This window comes from Cetorhinus maximus, chromosome 6 (genome assembly GCF_964194155.1).
Source record: "Cetorhinus maximus chromosome 6, sCetMax3.hap1.1, whole genome shotgun sequence".
Taxonomy (NCBI): Eukaryota; Metazoa; Chordata; class Chondrichthyes; order Lamniformes; family Cetorhinidae; genus Cetorhinus; species Cetorhinus maximus.
The window spans coordinates 98649584-98670024 of record NC_135884.1 but is presented as its reverse complement, the minus strand read 5'-3'; the positions used below and the strand labels follow the sequence as shown (position 1 = coordinate 98670024).

The 20441-nt window shown below is 40.8% G+C and overlaps 1 protein-coding gene across 3 annotated transcripts in view; it reads right to left on the bottom strand.

Moving 5' to 3' along the window:
* Positions 1-20441, bottom strand: part of LOC144681968 (pleckstrin homology domain-containing family G member 4B-like) — a 338637-nt gene that overhangs the window by 82171 nt on the left and 236025 nt on the right. For all 3 annotated transcript variants that reach the window (XM_078544151.1, XM_078544149.1, XM_078544150.1), the window contains exons 12-13: positions 17000-17122; positions 12604-12795 (exon numbers count right to left, since the gene is read on the bottom strand). In XM_078544151.1, coding sequence (XP_078400277.1) covers positions 12604-12795; positions 17000-17122 — 315 coding nt within the window. The remainder of the gene's footprint in view (positions 1-12603; positions 12796-16999; positions 17123-20441) is intronic.

Below are 20441 nucleotides of genomic sequence, written 5' to 3'. Positions count from 1 at the left end.
AAAGGCCAAGGGATTATGGTCAGTATATATTAGTGTTTCTTTACAGCCATGATGGACACATACCTCAAAATGTTTAAGAGCCAGTCATAATCCCAAGGTTTCCTTTTCTACCATAGTCTCTCTTTTGGTGCCAATTTAATTTCTTTGGAAGTACCCACAGGCTTCTTTATGCTTGATTTATCTTATTACAACAAGACCACACTCATCCCCAAGTGGGTAGGAGTCTGTTTTTGTTACTGCATTAACCTTTCTGTATTCTATACAAAATCTAGTTGACCCATCAGGTTTAGACACTAACACTATGGGAGAACTCCAACTGCTTTGACTAGGTTCAATTAGATGATTTTCCAACATATGTTGAATTTCTGCTTTCACCAGAGTCTGTTTCTTCGGGCTTAAATGATAAGGGTGTTGTTTTATAGGAGAAAATTTCCCTACATCCACATCATGCATGGTTAAAGCTGTACACCCTGTTTTATCCCCACAGATTCCTTTAAATTCTCCTTTAAATAAGTGACCTCACTAGATGATCTTGTTGTCCTAAGTATGAGAACATGGTGTCTAACATTTCAGTGTTAGGTAACCGGATAGTAGGAGGTTCAATTGGTGAACTGTCTAAGTCTCCTTCTGCCTCTCACTGTCCCTTTCGTGCTCCACTGTCCCTACTACTTGACGTATCTGCTCCTTCTCATCCATCTCCCTGCAATGGTATTGTTTTAACATATTGATATGATACAGTCGATTCTTTTTCCTACGATCTGGGGTATCTATCAAATAATTTACTTTACCAACCTTCTTAATGACCTTGTATGAACCATTGAACCATGCTTTCAGAGGTTCCCCCTGTAAAGGCAATAACACTAACACTTGATCCCCTGCTTGAAATGTTAGGGTCTCAGCTTACTTATCTACCCATTCCTTCACCTTTGTTTGTGAAATTTTAAGACATTCTTGAGCCACTTTGCAGGCTTCCATGAGCTGTTTCTGGAACATGGATACATAATCTAGAATACAGAATTCATCTCTCTGTCCCAAAAACTTTTCTTTGATTAATTTCAGAGGACCTCTTATCTCATGTCCATAAATTAATTCAAAAGGATTAAAACTGGTAAATTCATTTGGTGAATCTTGGGTATCAAATAAAAGAAAGTCCAGTCCTTTGTGCCAATCATGGGGATATTCATGACATATGCTTTAATCCTTATTTTGAGTTTGATGGTATCTCTCTAAAGCTCCCGGTGTCTGTGGATGATATGTCTTGGACTTTACTGTTTTACACCCAAACTACTTAATATGTTTTGAAAAATTTTAGACATAAAATTGGAACCATGGTCCGACTGCATCTCCACTGGTAATCCATATTGAGCAAAAAATTGAGTTAATTTCTCTGCCATGACCTTAGCTGTAATTGTTCTCAAAGGTTTGGCCTCTGGAAATCGAATTGTCATATCCATAATAGTAAGGATATACTGGTGTCCCACTTTCATTTTTGCTAATGGTCCCATACAGTATACTAACACCCTATTAAATGGTTCCCTAAAAACTGATATGGGAATTAAGGGTGCTGGTTTGATTGTAGGTTGCGGTTTCCCTACAATGTGGCACATAAGGCACATTTTACAAAATTGCACCACATCCTTGTGAAGACTTCGACATTAAAACTGTTGGTTTATCCATGCCTGAGTTTTCCATATCCCTACATGTCCTTCCATTGGCATTTCATGAGCTATTGTAATATCTCTTTACGATATTTGGGCTGTACAACTATCTGATGAACAACTGTCCACTCTTCATCTGCAGCCCTGTGACGAGGTCTCCACTTTCTCATTAGAATTCCCTTTTTAACATAATAACATGTTGAAACTCCCTCAGCTTCAGTGTGGGCTGATTGTGCTATCTTACTTAACTCTGAACCAGCTTGTTGAGCCTCAATTAAAAATTTAATAAATGTCTCCTACAGATTATCCAAGTTTTTAATAGAAAGTTTCAGCTAACCAAACATCTGTTTGCAGTATTACTTTGACTTCCATTGATGGACTTTGCTTAGCCATTACTTGGGTCATCATACACAAAGGAAAAATTCCTGGAACCCTTTTCCTGTAACTGCTCTGTCTTTTTAACCTCACTTAGGCTTTCCACAATTATGGAAGAGGCTGCCACCTTTGCTCCGGCTAAATCATTTCCCAGGAGTAAGTCAACTCCATCTACGAGTAACTTCTGGACAACCTCTACCATCACTGTCCCAGGCATTAGATCACACTCCAAGTGTACCCGGTACAAAGGTACAGGTATATACTCCCTGCCAATGCCATTTATTAAAACTTTGGCTTTTAATACGCTCTCTGGTGGAGAAGTTATGCCTTTCCGCAGTAAAAGTGTTTGAGTGGCTCCTTAATATAATTATAGGTTTAGCTGTCTCATTTGAGGGATAAAGGATTAATTTTCCTCTCAACAAAAATTCTTCATAACCCTCATGTACCTTAGTTACCTCCCCTGAACTCACAGAAGTGTTCACATTCGGACTCACAGCTGTAGTTAACGGTACAATTTGATCTGTTATATTTTCAGTCAGGGTTATTTTTTCCTGAATCGCTCTTACATACCCTGCACAACCTCCAGCAGTCTGCATGAAGGTGTCCCACCTTGTTACAATGGAAACACTTAGGCCATCAAATATCATCTCCACCCTCAGCACCTTCCTTTCTGATCTGAGTCGTTTTCCCTGGGGCATTCCCAGCTGTCTCTTCTCTTCCTTGGTTACTTGCCTTTCTTTCACCCTCCCACTTTCTATCCTTCTGGGGTTTTTGGGCTGATAGAAAAAGGGTTTGGATTTATGGACCAGCTCATAATAGTCAACCATCTCCGCTCCCTGTCTAGCTGTTGTAGCCCTTTGGTCTTCAACATGGGTTGTAATGACTGGAGGAAGTGAATTTTTAAACTCTTGCAGGAGAATTATTTCCCCAAAAGCTTCATACGTGGCATTTAATGCCCATATCCAACAAGCAAAATGATTTTGCTTTAGCCTCTCAAATTCAATTTAGGTTTACCCAGGCTGCTTCCTTATGTTTCGCAACTTCTGCCTGCAAGTCTCAGGGACCAACTCATACGCACTAAGAATAACCTTTTTTATTGCATCATAATCCATAGAAACCTCTTCCGAAAGTGATGCACAAACCTACAGGCTCTGCCCACCAATCTACTTTGTAGAAGCAGTGTCCAGGTTTCTTTTGGCCACTTCATTTGTCTAGCTACTTTCTCAAACAAAATAAAGAATGCCTCAACATCCCTTTCATCAAACTTTGGAAGGGCTTGTACAAACTTAAAACATTTCCTGACTGGGCTTTGGGTTGGGGGGTACTTTTTCGTCATCAGAACTTACCTCAGCATCTGAAGCCTCTTGCTTTAAATTCCAGTCTTTTAAGCTGGTATTCCCTTTTTCGTTCCTTCTCTCTCTCACTTGGCTATCTTTTTTTATCTTTCTCCCTATCCTCCCTTGCTAAGAGGTCAAGTTTTCACATTTCCATTTCTCTTTCAAGTTTTCTCATCTCTCTCTTTTTCCTCCAATTCAAGTGTTTTCAGTTCCTTTTCTTTTTCAAGTTCATGCTTCTGCAATTCTCTATCTCTTTCTATCTCAAGCTGCTTCATTTGCAACTGAATCCTAGCTAACTCTAGCTGTGATACACCAATTTCAGGTGTCTCCTCTTTTAATTCTAAAGACTGGATAATCACTTTAATCATATCATCCTTATGAAATCCTGCTTTTATTTCTACCTTCACTTTATCTGCTAAATCTCTCTGTTTAACTTAGTCAAGGGTTTCAAATTACCTACTGTTACATCTTCTACTCCCAGAAAAATCTTAGCGACTTACAAAGCCATTTTGGTTTACTAATATATAAGAAACCTGGTCCTTTTATCCTTTACCAAGAAAGTATTAATCCACATCCAATCACCCATTGTCCACATTTCAAAATCCCGTAAGAGCCCCCAATCTATGTTACGACCAAGACGGGAGGAGTGCACAGTTTCTCAAGCCCCACTGCTCCACAGGTCACACCATAAGTGTAAATGTTTAATTCACTCACCTAAATGGCCAATTGCTTACCTTCACTTCTGCTAGACCCAGAATAAAAGAGCCTTTAACTAGGCTACTTTCAATAAACTCAGAATAATTGATGTATTACGAAACAAAACTTATTTTTTTCAAAAACAAGTTGCAAAACTGGTTAAGTGTAACAATTTATCCCTTTTAAAATCCCAGCACAAAACAAAGGACACGACAAATAAAGTCTCTGCAGAGTTTGGCATAAGGAAACACTTTATGAAAAACGATAAAGTTTGCAAAAGGTCTTGGTGCTGTTGATTTGGTGTTCTTGGATGCGAAGAGGGAGTGCTGTCACAGTAGTTGTCTGGAAGTCCTTTCCAAAGGATCTTTGACAAAACACTTTGTTAACTTTCGCTTGTCGCAGCCTTTCGAGTACAGACAAGCTATACTGAGATGAGGATTTTCTGGTTGTGAGAGACAGAGAGAGAAGAGAGAAAGAGAGAGAGATTGCTCCCAAGACACACAATGCATTCAAAAACATGTTCAGATAGAACTTCTCACAGGTTAAGTGTTTTTCAACCAATCAGCAGGAGCCCACAGCCTCGCCACAGCAGTTATTATATTTTAATTCAAGTACACAAAATAACTCTCCTCTCCTCAGGTGTCTTGTTGGTCATTTAGCTGAAGTCATGTGATTTCTTGGAAAAAGTAGCTTGCTCACAGGCCAAAGTGAACTTGCAATCTTTTAAAAACTCAGGAGGGTGTCCAAATAATTCAATGTCCTTCCAATTTTTTAAAACAGCATATAGTTCTTCAAGATATGGATTTCTAACACTACATGGATGGATTCTAGGGCACAAGTGTTATCCTTTAAAGAGATGGCTACTCAGCCCTTTACAAAAAGAGAGAGGCACAGAAGTGCTACAAACACAGCCATCTGCCCACAAGGACAACCATCGAGCAGGCCATTAGACTTTTGTAGGTACAATTCTGGTGCCTGGACCGGTCTTGTGGTGCCCTGCAATACACACCTCCCAGTGTCCCGCTTCTCGTGATGGTCTGCTGCACACTCCATAACATGGCCCTCCTGAGAGTGGACTTTGAAGAAGGTGAGACCCTGGAAGGACACAACTCATTAGAGGAAGATGAAGAGAAAGGGGAGGCAGTGGGGGAAGATGGGAGCACCAAGGTATCCCAGCTGCTCAGGGAGGTGTCCGGGCCTGGCGCTAGGCTGCTGCACCTGAATCATTGTGGGGGCAGCTTCCATCACTAGGTTCTGCTTCACAAATGCTCTCTCTGTCAGAAGGGCCTGGGAGGCCAAAGATGCTGATTCCCCCCGTCAAGAGGTGACACAGGTGCTCAAAGCCCTGAGTCACGGTGGTACGCATGAGTTGGATGGACACCTCCATTTTTAGTCCATGACTGCAAGGTGAATCCTAACATGTCGAAGCACATCTGATGCTGGGCTAGACAAAGCTTTCTTTCCAGTAACTCCTGAGACCCTGCATCTGTACCCAGCAGAGCTGTGTCTGTCCTCCCTCCTCAGAGGTAGACTGCCCACAGATGCTTCTGTCTCTGGCACCTTCTACTGCACACTAATGCTTATCACCCCATCCAACCATGTGAGGGCCCCCCGAGGTGACTGTATCTGCGCTGGTAGAGAGTGCGCTTGTAAGGTATAATGGTGCTTCTCCAGAGCATTGCTGCTGCTGCTCTTGGCCCAGTAATTGAGAGGGAGTTGGCCTCCTTGGTTTAATATGTGCCTCTGTGAGAGATACAAGAAGAAGTCTAGCCTTGGATTAGCCTTGGAGAGCAGAAGCCTATGCATGTGCTAAGGCTTCCCAATGCAACTCAATGTTGGGTATGCTGTAGGACTGGATTGAGTGCAAAGCATTCTCTTAGTGAACATATTGCGCTCTTGAATCACGATCTACACCACAGATGCCCATTTCACCTTTCCTAACTTCCTCATGGTCGGTGACTTTGGCCATGTTCATGGTTCCCTCCTCCAAGTCTATGATCAAGCAAAGATAGGGAACTCATCCATTAGCCTGGGACCTCTCCCAGGCATTATGTGCCCATTTCTCCTGCAGGGATCAGTGTTTAGGTCATTACTCTTCACAATCTGTATCAATAATTTCGGTGAAAATATTGGGGATATTGGATGCATGCTTGTGGGTGGCATGAAGGTCTGTGCTGGTACCAGAGATCTTGTGGAAAAAAATACAATGTGATCTAGATGCAATAGGGAATGCACCCACATCAGGTTTTTAAATGTAGATAAATGCAGCGTAATGCATGTGAGTAGGGCTAATGTCAAGCAAGCATATCATGCTAGCTCTGAACTAAAGCTTGTTGAGAGGGAAAGAAATCAACAGTGTCATAGACCTTTGGAAACTCTTGAACTTTGGTCAGCAGCGAGAGGCTATCTAAAATACAATTTGACTATCAGGGTTTGTAGCTCAGACAAATAGGGTATTAGAATGGATAGTTAAAACAATATTCATTTCTTTTGGTATACACTGCAAAGGGATGGGTAGAAAAAATAATTTATTATCTAAGTAATTCCTTTGAGTTAAAGTTGGTGCACATGCTGCAATCATAATGATGTGCTACATTAAATGTAAAGTGGGTTGTTTTCTGCTCATTGAGGAACACTGGCAGTAATTGACACAATTTTCCACTCTAGGCACCTAGTAGAAGCATCTGGTCTGCCAACTCAGCTTTAACACAGCCACTTGAAGAACAAAGCTCAGTTTACTCTCCAACAGTGTGCCTTTATCTTATCCTCACAAGAGCATTAGTTTTCCTATTGCTCACTCCAGCCATCTTTGTAAGCTCTCTGAGCAACATTGGCAATTTAGTGCTGAAATGTGAGCAGTTTTATTTTGAGTCCATACCCACTAGGAACTGGTTCGAGTCTGGCCAAATTCATTCTACATAGAAATGTTACAGCCAACAAAGAACTATTTCCCTGAATGCTTCAGCTGCATTCAATATCAAGTCTCTGGAAAAGAACCAACTTCTAAAGCATCATAATACTCTGCTCGCCAATGATTTAAAAAATATGGTTAACTCAATTTTAGACCACTGTGAAGAGTTGGCCACACTTATGCACAGACTGGGAAAAACAGTATCTATTCCAACATCTCTGATTCAATCACATTTAAGATCAATATAATTTAATATTTATCACACAGGGCAAAGCACTCAGGAAACTTCACTCTATTGCTAGACTAACGGACACAGACACGTGTAACTGTTACAACACTGGTTCACAACTGGCATTTTTTTTTCCCTTTAAACTAAAGCCAAGTCACTCTGAATTATTTTGATAATAACTTGACAACAAATAATTTAAGCTCTCATAATAGGTCAAAAATATTGAACCTAACATTCCTGTTTGAAACAGAGTTACATAAAGGCAAAAAACATAGAAGTAATTTACCATTATGTTACTCAAATTGGTTGCTAGGCACATTTTAAGAAATCTTAGCAACAGGTCACATGCCCAATTGAATTATTCTGTGCCACTTTACTGAGAATTTAGCAACAGGTTTTCCTTTTCCTAGGTACAATATATGTCCTCAAATATACAAAAATGTTAAATAATTGTCTAAACTACATTGTAATTGTAGCACATGAAAAACTTCCTGTTGAAATATATATTAACATAAATGCTTTGGTTTGCAATTTTGCAGCGTGTTCAAAATATTTGAACAAGAAGCAGCTTTTCTTTCTTAGGCTGCATTGATGTTTACAAATCAGTTTGTTAAACATGGCAGAGTAAAAAATAAGTTCACAAAAAATGATTGCCCACAATGAGGAAAGCCATAGTGTGAACCCACTTCTCCTTGCTCCAAAATCTCCCCCCACCAACCCACACAAACAGCAAAGCTCTGTCTAGCATCTCTATATGCAGGAATAAAACAGGACAGCTTGCATTTTATTATTCAACTCAAGGTGCTTTCCAAAATTATATCCTGTCAATCAAGCATTTTGATGCAGGCCTCATTTAAAATAAAATTAAAGATAAATGCAGCACATTTAAAAAAATAAGGCTTTATACCATACATACAGGGGAATAATTTAATATGCAATAAACATACTGAATGAAATTGAGTACTTTAGTGTTAAAGTATTGGCTCAAGTTGCATAAATGATTAATAGTGTGCTAGAATGCTAAGGTTCAAGTCTTTGGTCATTATTATATACACTCAAGTTGACTTCTACAGAATGTGTTATTACTAACTATGACTCAAAATCCATAGACAATAACATATTTCTTTCATTCTAATGTTAAAAATTTAAATCATTTTTTAAAATTATAGAAGAGTTTCACCTACTTACTTTGGTTGAGCGAAAACATAACTTTGCAAAATCATAAAATAATAAGGTTTTATTTTGTTGCCTGTTATGTGCATTTATGAGGTAAGAATTAAAACAGAAGACATTCACCAAAGACCCAATGAATAGAATTAGTCCAAAAAGTCAGTGTGGCTGAAATAAGGTAAATCCAATTGTTGAATAAAAACTTTACCTAAATCCTGGATTAATTTCAATTAGACTTGTATATAAGGCAGAAATGTCTGAACAAAAATACAACTGAAGGTGGATTGTACATGGATGCATGTTGGCAAGTTTAATGCTGAAAACAAATGTAAACAAACCAAGGTGCTACATTCTCCAATTTAAAAATGACCTTATTTCAATGGAATTGAAAATTAGGCGATTTCTACAATGAGCATCTGATCTCCAATGGCAGTTTTATGTCAGGGTGGCAATTTGAAATTCCACCCATGGTTACTGCAATAAAATTTAAATAATTCTGGGATGGTAAATGATCAGAATTAAATAATAATGCAGATTGGCAAACTAAAGAAAATGCCCCTTCATAAGTGTCGGCTTAGCTCAGTGTGGGGTTCTCACCTGCGAATCAGAAGGTCATGGATCAACCCATATTCTGGACTTCAGTAGTAATCTAGGCTGACACTTCAATGCACTATTGAAGGAGTTCTGCATCTCTGGAGGTGTTGCAAAAGGATTTAAGTATAAGAGTAAAGGAATCTTACTGTACTTATGTGGGGCTTCCGTGAGATTACACCTGGAGTACTATGTACAGGCTTGATCTCCTTACCTTAGAAAGGGTTTTCTTGCCTTAGAGCAAGATTATTAGATGGATACCCAGGATGAGGAGGTTTCCTAAGAGGATAGACTGAGAAGACTAGGCCTATATTCCCAAGAGTTTAGAAGATTGAGAGGCGACCTTATTGCACACAAAATTCTTAAGGTAGATGCTGGGAGGATATTGTCCCTGGCTTGGGAGTTTACAACTAGGTGGTCACGGTCTCAGAATAAGGTGTCAGCCATTTAGGATTGTAGGCTCAAAATCCCCTCCAACTGGGAAATTTATGGAACTATAAATTTTAAAAAGGTAAGCTGCTGTCAGCAGTACAGGGCTGGGCAGCGAGGGGTTAATTCAGATATTTAGTGAAAACACAGTGGCTCAAAAGGGTTTGGACATTGACTGACTGCTTTCAGAAAACAACGGTACCAAGTAAATGCCATTATCTGCCATCAACTAATGCAATCAAGAAGCCTTATTACCCAATACAATGACACAAAGGACATATCAATACAATACACTCAAGGAATTATTTAACCACCACGGACAATAGTCCTGGAAGGAGGTCATTCAAATCCTCATTAACTTTGGAGTGCTGTTACTGTGCCACCTCAAACAGCAGGAGAATTGCTTATACAATGTGAACCGATAATATTCATCTGGATACATCTTCCATAGAAAACCCTGTATTGTTTCAACGAGCAGGAGCTGATGACATTTGCCTGGACTTTGCATGGAATCAACTAAAGGGACATTGGAACAACAGGTAGGATGTTTTAACATGTCTGAGTTAAATTATTACAAAAGCAGAGCAGACCTGATCAAAACAAAAAGCTAAAAGCTACTGCGGATGCTGGAAATCCAAAACAAAAACAGAATTACCTGGAAAAACTCAGCAGGTCTGGCAGCATCGGTGGAGAAGAAATCAGTTGACGTTTCGAGTCCTCACGACCCTTCGGCAGAACTGAAGTATAACTGAAGTGCCGACTAGGCACTTTACAGCCTTCCGGGCTGAATATTGAATTCAACAACTTTAGATCTTAAACTCCCCCTCCCCCCAGCCCACCCCGTTTCTTCCCCCTCCCCCTTTTTTTTCAATAATTTATATAGATTCTTCTTTTCCCACCTATTTCCATTATTTTTAAATCTAAAGCTAAAACTTTGTTAGTCTTTCCACCCCACCAGAGCTGTACCTTGAGTATCCTGCCTTCCATTCTTAATTAGCACTTTTCTTAGATAATATCACCACCTTCAACACCTCTTTGATCCTTTTGTCTGTGACATCTTTTGATTATCTTCTCCTATCACTGCTTGCTTATCCCCACAACCACCCCACCCTCAACTTCTCTCTCCCCCCGCCCCCCACCTTAGACCAGCTTATATTTCACCTCTCTCCTAACTATACTTCAGTTCTGCCGAAGGGTCGTGAGGACTTGAAACGTCAACTGATTTCTTCTCCACCGATGCTGCCAGACCTGCTGAGTTTTTCCAGGTAATTCTGTTTTTGTTTTGCAGACCTGATCATCTGGGCTTCAGTCAAGGAGGGGGGTCAGGAAGGGTCAACCTGGCTCACAAACCTACAGTTCTCACCAGAAAGGATAGCCGTGTTGGGGATTGCAAGTGTTTTCAGCCATATCGTGGTGATGCTGGCCTGAAGGTTTTGGGCTGCAGTCGGAAGAAGGGTCAAGTTTGGTCACCCTGTCTCAGGCCTACAGTCAACACCGGACAGACCAGCTGTGTTAGGGATTGTAAGTTTCACCCAAATTGTAGTGATATTGGTCTGAGGGTTTTGTGAAGGTTTGGGGTGTAAACTTGGTGGTTTTTGCCGGTACTTTGTAACTTGTTTCAGCCACATCTTGGTGATATTGGTCTGAGGGTTTTTTCTCTTAATGTTTCAGGACAGGATGTAATGTTTTGCCCATGTTTTTGCAAGTTTTAACCGAGCCGTAGTGACTTTGTGTCGGGTCCTGGGAATAGGTTGTTTTAAATTTTGTGGGGTTATGGGTGATTCAATAAAGCAATTGTGAATTATCAGAAGAAACTTGTCTTGCTGGTCATTCTGTTCAAGCCATACACTTGTGAATCTGGTGTCACGAACTTGAGTGTGGGAGGGTCTCTGAGGGAAAAGGGGAACCCTTACAGATTGAGACAAGGAAAGATTTCCTCACTCGAAGAGCTGAAAATCTTGGGAGCTCTACTCCAAAGAGATGTGGATACTCATGCGTTGAGTACATTCACTAAAGAAATCGATAGATTTTTTGACACTCGGAGTCAAAGAATACCTGGATAGAGCAGGAAGGTGGGGTTAAGGTAGAAATTCAGCCGTGAGTTAAGTGAATAGCAAAGCTGGCTCAAAGGGTTGCATGGCCTACTCCTACCCCTATTTCTTATGCTCTAATTTAGTATTTGCAGGGCACAGGATGTGAAGACGCCACCTTCCATCAACATTGACAACTTCATTCTGGAGGTCATCACCAGCTTCACATACCTTGGCTCTACAATCACCAGCAACCTGCCTCTTGATGCAGAAATCAGCACCAGGATTGCCAAAGCCACAGCTGTCATGTCAAAGTTGAGGTTGAGTGTGGACCAACAGCAAACTAACCAAAAATACAAAGCTCCCTGTGTACCAGGCTTATGTTCTCAGCACTCTCTTTTACAGTATTGAAGCATTGACAACTTAAGCAAACCAAGGAAAGCGGCTGACCAGCTTCCACCTCCGCTACCTCAGATGAATCTTAGGCATCTCCTGACAAGACAGAGTGCTGAATATGGAGGTACACCAGCGTTCAGGGATCCCCAGCATGTTTAACCTCTTGAGTCAGCAGCGACTCTGTTGACTGGGTCACGTGAGCCAAATGGATGATGGCTGCATCCCCAAATACATGCTCTACAGCGAGCTTGCTATCTGCATGAGAGCAACAAGTCGCTCATGTATGTGATACATTGATGTTTTCAAGGTGACCGGGATTCGGAGTCAATGCATGGGAAGTCCTAGTCCCAAGTGCCTGGAGGCAAGTAGTCAGGAAGAGCACGGAAAAAGCAGTGGACAAATGAAAAGAGGAGATGTCGGAAGAGAGAGCCCACCGCAAGGAAAAAACAACAGCTGACGTCAGGCCAACGCTATTCATTTGTGCCAGCTGCAAAAGGGACTTACACTCAGGAATTAGCCTCTACAGCCACAACAAACAATGTTTAACACAGAAGTGACATATACTCTGGGTGCACTCCATCATCTCCAGAGCCAGACAAATGCCAATAATTTAGTGCTTGTAGTGGGAGATATAACAGTATAAATATGTGCTCTATTTTAAAAGTTTATAAATAATTTGCTTATGCCACAGTAAGCAATGATCAGCTCGGTTCATCTCTTAACCTATCTCTCTCTGTAATGACTTTAAAAGAAATATTTTTTTTGGTGTCCTTTCACTCACCCTGTCAAAGAATTCATACAACTTTAAAGTCTTGTCAATCTTCAGTCTGCATTCATCCAGGTTCCTTACAAATTCATCAAACTGTTTTTTGTATGCCTGTAGCTTTCCTTCAAAAACATGCAATGCTGGTGACTTGAAGTCATGACACTTTTCCAGTTTCTTCAAAAGCTCCCTGCCTTTCCTGCAATACTCCTACAACGAAAGAGGATACCTTATCAAAAGTGAAAAACAATTGTGTAATCAAAAAAATGTATTATTCTTGAGAAACATAAACCTTATCTTTGAAAAAGTAAAACAGCTCATTTAACTACCAAGTAGATGCCATTTCTGGGTATCTTAGCTTACAGTCAATACACTACATGAACATTATAACAACATTTTTTACACCAGCTAAACAGTTTTCTGGGTAAAGGTCAATGTTAAATGAGGTGTTAAAATATTGATGAGAGATGTATTTTACTTTATTATACATTTTAACCATAACTTCATGGCAATGTAATTGTAGCTCTGTGCAAAATGCCACTAAGGCACAAGTGAGGAATATAATTGGAAAAAATAAATTCATAAGCGCTGAATATGTCAATTTTGAAAAAGAACTAAATATTTTACTAGAATGCATATTTTAAGGATTTTCAACATAGGATGCATTATTTCTCAGAAATTGTATGATTTAAAAGAAAATAGGTTACTATGGCACTCCCTAAAGACTGCCTCGCTGTTTGGAGATCCAATTCCAAAATGATGCTCCAGGCTAAGTTAGACAACAGTGAAAGGGATAAAAAAAAATCAAGTAGATTTTTAAAGAATTGAGTTATGGTATAAACGTCAACAAATTAAAGTTTTAACTACTGGAGTTAAGCCATAAATTTTAAAATTAGGAAATTGTAGAATAGCCTTGGTTAATTAGTACTTTTATTTAATACTAATTGGTCATCATTATTCCATTGATTCAAAACTTGAAAGCAAAAATAAAGAAAAAATAGTCTAGAGGGAATACTTTCAATACAAACATACCCATTTTCAGGCGTCCATCACAAAACCTGATTTGGGTGAAACCTGGTGGGCAAAATCTACATTTGAAATTACTTTCCATGTTCTTGTGAAATCCTGACATTTAGGGTCAGAAAGTCACGGCAGTAGACAATAACTGTGCGTAGTTCTGAAATACAAAATGACTGATGCTTTTAAATCAAAGCTCAGGAATAGAAAGGATGCTGGCCCCCATTTATTCAATATAGCTGGTCAGCTGAGTGATTTTTGATGAATTCAATCCAAACATGTCACGCCTCCCAACTTTCCAATTATGTTGCAATGTCTGACTCCTGGAGATGAATCTGATTCAATCTCTTGGGTTAAAGCATGGTTTTACTCTCAATGCCAACAGATTTCTTAGCAACCTCTAAATCATGTGTGCTTCAAAAATTTGATCAGGCAGTTCTTTTGAAAAGCATGCTGAATATATTAGCAGCAATTATAATTGTCAGAAGTGTGAATTATCAGAGAAATTTGTCATTTACACTGTCTTGCCAAGAAACTTAAGTGCAAATCACTGCTCAAGCTGCGTAAAGATGATTAACAGCAATACTCTAAAGCACCAAACAAGGAGGGACAGCAATACCAATTAAGAGACATTCACAAATTAGGCAAGTTGCATCCTCAAAATTTGGGGGAGGGTGAAGGAATAGAAGGGAAATAGACAATTAGACGAAACAAATAACATATCATCGTAGGATCAGTTCTAAATTGGGACATCATCCTCAATCCTCAACAAACCCGTGAGGACAGCAAAAGGAAATAAACACTTTCTCAATTAATGTATCGATCAAGTTCAATACTATATTTTTTAAACATCTCCTCAGTGCAGCACCTACTATGCTGTCATTTGCCCTGCAGTTATTTTATATTTTAACTTGTATAAGATTCATGTTTTTCACAACTTATATATATTTAAAAACTCCATTTTCAATTATTTTTTCATTCCTTTTAGATCTCATGCTAAGTGCTATTCTTCAGCTAAAGCATAGCCAAGTGATCCACTATCTAGTCCCTGCAAATGTCACTTTTCTTGAGCTGACTGCTCAGTTCAAAGGTGGCAGCCCAAGATGACTTTCCTGCCAACTTTCACTTTCCATTTATTCCCGGAAAGTAAGATCAAGAACTTGGTATAGGGAACTAAGATATCAACATGATCACTTTAAAACATCAGCATGTGAAAGGAATCAGGCTAAATCTGTTGGCTAGAACATAGCAAAATATTCATCAGTGCGTATGTTTAACAAATAAACCTAAATATAGAGATGAATTGTGTACATGACCAGCAGATTGAATATCTGGCCTATGGACATGTGCTAGACACGAAGCAGAGCACTGCCTACATTTTTTGACAATCTCAACAAAGAAGCCCTCACTGTACCAACAAAATATTTCAAATTTTCACAATGTGCAGGATTCACATTCACTGGTAATATGACATTAGAATTCATACTAACGGTTAAGTAAAACTAACTATGACAAAGGTAAATCTGAACCCACCTTCCAGAAACAATAGCGCTGACATCTAAACAGCCATTCCACTATTAATTCAATGGATATATAAGGCTTTATCCATCTGATTGAAACTGAGAGGGAGGAGTGGCTGGAGGTGGCAGCAGTGAAAATCACCCAACTTACTTAATGCCCTAGAACCTCCAGGATCTTGCCAACCTCAATTTTAACCTGTTCTCCCAAGCAGGGGGAAAGGACACCTGCTGAAGCTGGCAGGGTGCTTCTTTACATATGCATGTCTGATTCCGAAGACGTAATTGGGACCAGACCAAAATTTGAACTCAGGCTTTGCTAACTTGGAATTGAAGCAGATCAGGCCCAGGAAAAACCAGGAGATGCACTATTGGATAGCTTAATGCCCCACTGCCCTAAGCTCCCCTCATCCCCATCAAAATACAAAAATGCTATGACACACCCTTGAACTTGATCCTGCCATCTATCTTGTATCAGCAGGTGGCCTTTGGGGCACGTGTTTCTGCCACCTGCTGACAGTTCTGGGTGGCAGGGTCCTTAAAATTGGTTCGGCCTCATTCTGCTGCAGATATGCAGGAAATAACTCACCAGAGCACAGAAGCTTACTGCCAGTTAAGATCCAGGCCATAGGTGGATTGAATATTTTTGCTCACAGTGGTGACTCTGACAGCTGAACTTGGGCTGTGTAGTCTGGGCATGTGCTATACACCTAATTACCCCACCTTGCACAGCTTATAGATCTGACCCCTTTGTTCTGCCTACCCTATCTGCACCAAAACGTCTGTCCACACAGATAGTCTGCCCTTACATCATTTTCTCCAAAGCCTAAACTTTTCAAAAGTTAAAAGATCTAGTTCACTAAACCTACAGCAATAACTAAGGAATTTGAAATTCTGGATCCTTCTAATAGATGGCCTTTGAATTTTCCTCAGGTCTTATCATCCAGGACACAAAAATTGGATACCATATTCTAAATGAGGCCTTCAGAACACCAGGGGATTAATTTTAACTTCCAAAGAACAGTATTAATGGTGCAGTAATGGTCTCAAAATGGGATTGATAGACTTCCCGCCCCATCAGTGCTGACACTTTAGGAGATGCCTGTGCTGACACTTTAGAAGACGCCTATGCCTGGGTGGCTGAAGAAGCACCTGCCTGTTTGAAGGCCGTATAAATAAGCAAATCAGAAAAGCACCCATATACTCTGCTTGTGGGAGACACTTTGTCAGGTTTTGCTTAGTTTGAGAAAATGTGGTTATATTGGTTGTAACAAACGAAGAGAGATTGCAGTCTGATGTATGGAGCAAAGGGCAATAGGTGCAATTGTTGCAACTTTTCCACGTGATTTCATTGTACTCAGGACATGAGTGCATTACCAACTTAAGAATGTTTATATATTATAGATAAAGCACAAAAATTTAATATTAAGTAAAAATCAACACCAGAAATTTTTTCAGGGATTTTTCTGATTGACGCAGTAGCTTTGGCAAAAGATTGGTGGAAACTCTATTTACGCACATAAACAGCTGACTGAGAGAACCCCCACCATTCCTCAAAACTCCTAAATAAATTAACCTCAAAACATCATTAAACAGTTGATGTTCATAAATCAGGCTGGAATTTTTTCCACTGGCTCAATTCCTGCTCTCCTGTTCTACCAGTGACTCCTTATGCTGACCACAAAGGCAAAACACTCAAAAGACCTGTCCAATAAGTTAACACCCAAAATACAAGTTTATCAAATCCAAAGGGAATCTTAATCACCACTGAACTGTTGAAATTGATAACTTATTCAATGTTCACCATAACTTAAAGCCAAATATGATAAAAGTCAATTGCCAATTAACTTAATTAGTCAACCAAAGTAATTTATACGTACATAAGCAACATTGCAAAAGCTCTGGAACTCTCCCTGTGTGCTTTGCAAGGCATCCAGTGAATCCTCCAATTCATTTCTCCTCTCCAGTTGCTTCTCTCCAACCTGCTCTAACCAGCTACTCACCTGGAAAAGGACCATATTATGCAACATCACAGAGGAAGCCGGACATACAGAAACCAGACCTATATTTGTAAACAAACTCATGTACATTCAATAAGTATGGTAAATATGAAATTATGGCACCAAAAATGTAGTGGTGGAATCTAGTCCTTCAATTTTTCAGCAGATCAAAACCCAAGGTGAAAACAACTCCAATTTATCACAGGGAATATTTATATTTTATGATCATTTGAAAATAAAAGGTTTTCAGCTGATACAGTATTAATTTTAAACTGTTAGGTGTTGATAGATTTTTTTTTAAATATAGGGTAGGAAAAGGTAATAAAAATGCTATATATTTGGAGAGGGTGGTTACTCTCAAGGCCAATAACTTGGGCTTTACAGCTAGAAAGTAGATGCCAACAGGTGATCTTACAGAAAGATAAAAGCAAAAAACTGCAGATGCTGGAAATCCAAAACAAAAATAAAAATACCTGGAAAAACTCAGCAGGTCTGGCAGCATCTGCGGAGAGGAACACAGTTAATGTTTCGAGTCCATATGACTCTTCAACAGAACTAAGTAAAAATAGAAAAAAAGAGAAATTTAAGCTGGTTTAAGGGGGGTTGGGACAGGTAGAGCTGGATAGAGGGCCAGTGATAGGTGGAGATAGCCAAAAGATGTCATAGACAAAAGGACAAAGAGGTGTTGAAGTTGGTGATATTATCCAAGGAATGTGCTAATTAAGGGTAGAAAGCAGGACAAGCAAGGTACAGATAGCCCTTGTGGGGGTGGAGTGAGGTGAAGGGAAGGGATCAAAATAGGCTAAAAGGTAGAGATAAAACAATGGATGGAAATACATTTAAAAATAATGGAAATAGATGGGAAAAGAAAAATCTATATAAATTGGAAAAAAAAAAGGGGATCGGAAAGAGGTGGGGACGGAGGAGAGGGTTCATGATCTAAAGTTGTTGAATTCAATATTCAGTCCGGAAGGCTGTAAAGTGCCTAGTCGGAAGATGAGGTGCTGTTCCTCCAGTTTGCGGTGAGCTTCTCTGGAACAATGCCGCAGGCCAAGGACGGACATGTGGGCATGAGAGCAGGGTGGAGTGTTGAAATGGCAAGCAACAGGGAGGTCTGGGTCATGCTTGCGGACAGACCGAAGGGGATGGAGGTGTAGAGGGATTGGATGTACATGGTGAAGAGGAGGCGGTTGGGGCCAGGTCCTTCCACAGCTTCCAATCTCATAGTCTCCCAACCTCGGACGGCCTGCTTCTACCTCCTACCCAAAATCCACAAACAGGACTGTCCCGGCAGACTGATCGTGTCAGCCTGTTCCTGCCCCACTGAACTCATTTCTTGCTATCTTGACTCCATTCTCTCTCCCCTTGTCCAGTACCTTCCCACCTACATCTGTGATTCCTCTGACACCCTACATCATATCAACAATTTCCAGTTCCCTGGCCCCAACCACCTCCTCTTCATCACTGATGTCCAATCCCTCTACACCTCCATCCCCCACCAGGATGGTCTGATGGCTCTCCGCTTCTTCCTCGAACAGAGGCCTGAACAATCCTCATCCACGACTACTCTCCTCCATCTGGCTGAACTTGTTCTCACACTGAATAATTTCTCCTTAAACTCCTCTCACTTCCTCCAAATAAAAGGTGTGGCTATGGGTATCCGCATGGGCCCCAGCTATGCCTGTCTCTTTATGGGGTATGTGGAACATTCCTTGTTCCAGTCCTACTCTGGCCGCCTCCCACAACTCTTTCTCCGCTACATCGATGATTGCTTCGGTGCCGCTTCATGCTCTCGTCTGGACCTGGAAAAATGTATTAATTTTGCTTCCAATTTCCACCCCTCCATCATTTTCACATGGGCCATCTCTGACACTTCCCTTCCTTGGCCTCTCTGTCTCAATTTCTGGTGATAACTGTCCACCAATATTCATTACAAGCCTACCAACTCCCACAGCTACCTCGACTACAGCTCCTCACACCCAGCTTCCTGTAAGGACTCCATCCCATTCTCTCAGTTCCTTTGCCTCCGTCGCATCTGTTCTGATGATGCCACTTTCAAAAACAGTTCCTCTGACATGTCTTCCTTTTTATTTAACCGAGGTTTTCCACCCATGGTGGTTGACAGGGCCCTCAACCGTGTCTGGCCCATCTCCCGCGCATCCGCCCTCACACTTTCCTCTTCCTCCCAGAAACATGATAGGGTCCCCCTTGTCCTCACTTATTACCCCACCAGCCTCCGCATTCAAAGGATCATTCTCCGCCATTTCCGCCAACTCCAGCATGATGCCACCACCAAACACATCTTCCCTTCACCCCCCCAGCGACATTCCGCAGAGATTGTTCCCTCCGGGACACTCTGGTCCACTCCTCCATCACCCCCTACACCTCAAACCCCTCCCACGGCACCTTCCCATGCAACCGCAGAAGGCGCAACACCTGCCCCTTTACTTCCCCTCTCCTCACCATCCAAGGGCCCAAACACTCATTTCAAGTGAAACAGCATTTCACTTGCACTTCCCTCAATTTAGTCTACTGCATTCGCTGCTCCCAATTCCTCTACATTGGAGACACCAAACGCAGACTGGGTGACCGCTTTGCAGAACACCTTCGGTCTGTCCGCAACCATTTCAACACCCCACCCTGCTCTCATGCCCACATGTCCGTCCTTGGCCTGCTGCATTGTTCCAGTGAAGCTCAACGCAAACTGGAGGAACAGCACCTCATCTTCCGACTAGGCACTTTACAGCCTTCCGGACTGAATATTGAGTTCAGCAATTTTAGTTCATGTACTCTCTCCTCCATCCCCACCCCCTTTCTGATCCCCCTTTTCTTTTCCAATAATTTATATAGATTTTTCTTTTCCCACCTATTTCCATTATTTTTAAATGTATTTCCATCCATTGTTTTATCTCTACCTTTTAGCCTATTTCAATCCCTTCCCCCCATCCCACCCCCACTAGGGCTATCTGTACCTTGCTTGTCCTGCTTTCTACCTTTAATTAGCACATTCCTTAGATAATATCACCACCTTCAACACCTCTTTGTCCATTTGTCTATCTCCACCTATCACTGGCCCTCTATCCAGCCCTACCTGTCCCCCCACCCCCTTAAACCAGCTTATATTTCACCTCTTTTCTATTTTTACTTAGTTCTGTTGAAGAGTCATATGGACTCAAAACGTTAACTGTGTTCCTCTCCACAGATGCTGCCAGACCTGCTGAGTTTTTCCAGGTATTTTTATTTTTGTTGAGGTGATCTTACAGGGTACGTAAAGTAGTAAACAAGAAGGGTAAATGGCTCAGTTGGCTAGATGGCTAGCGTG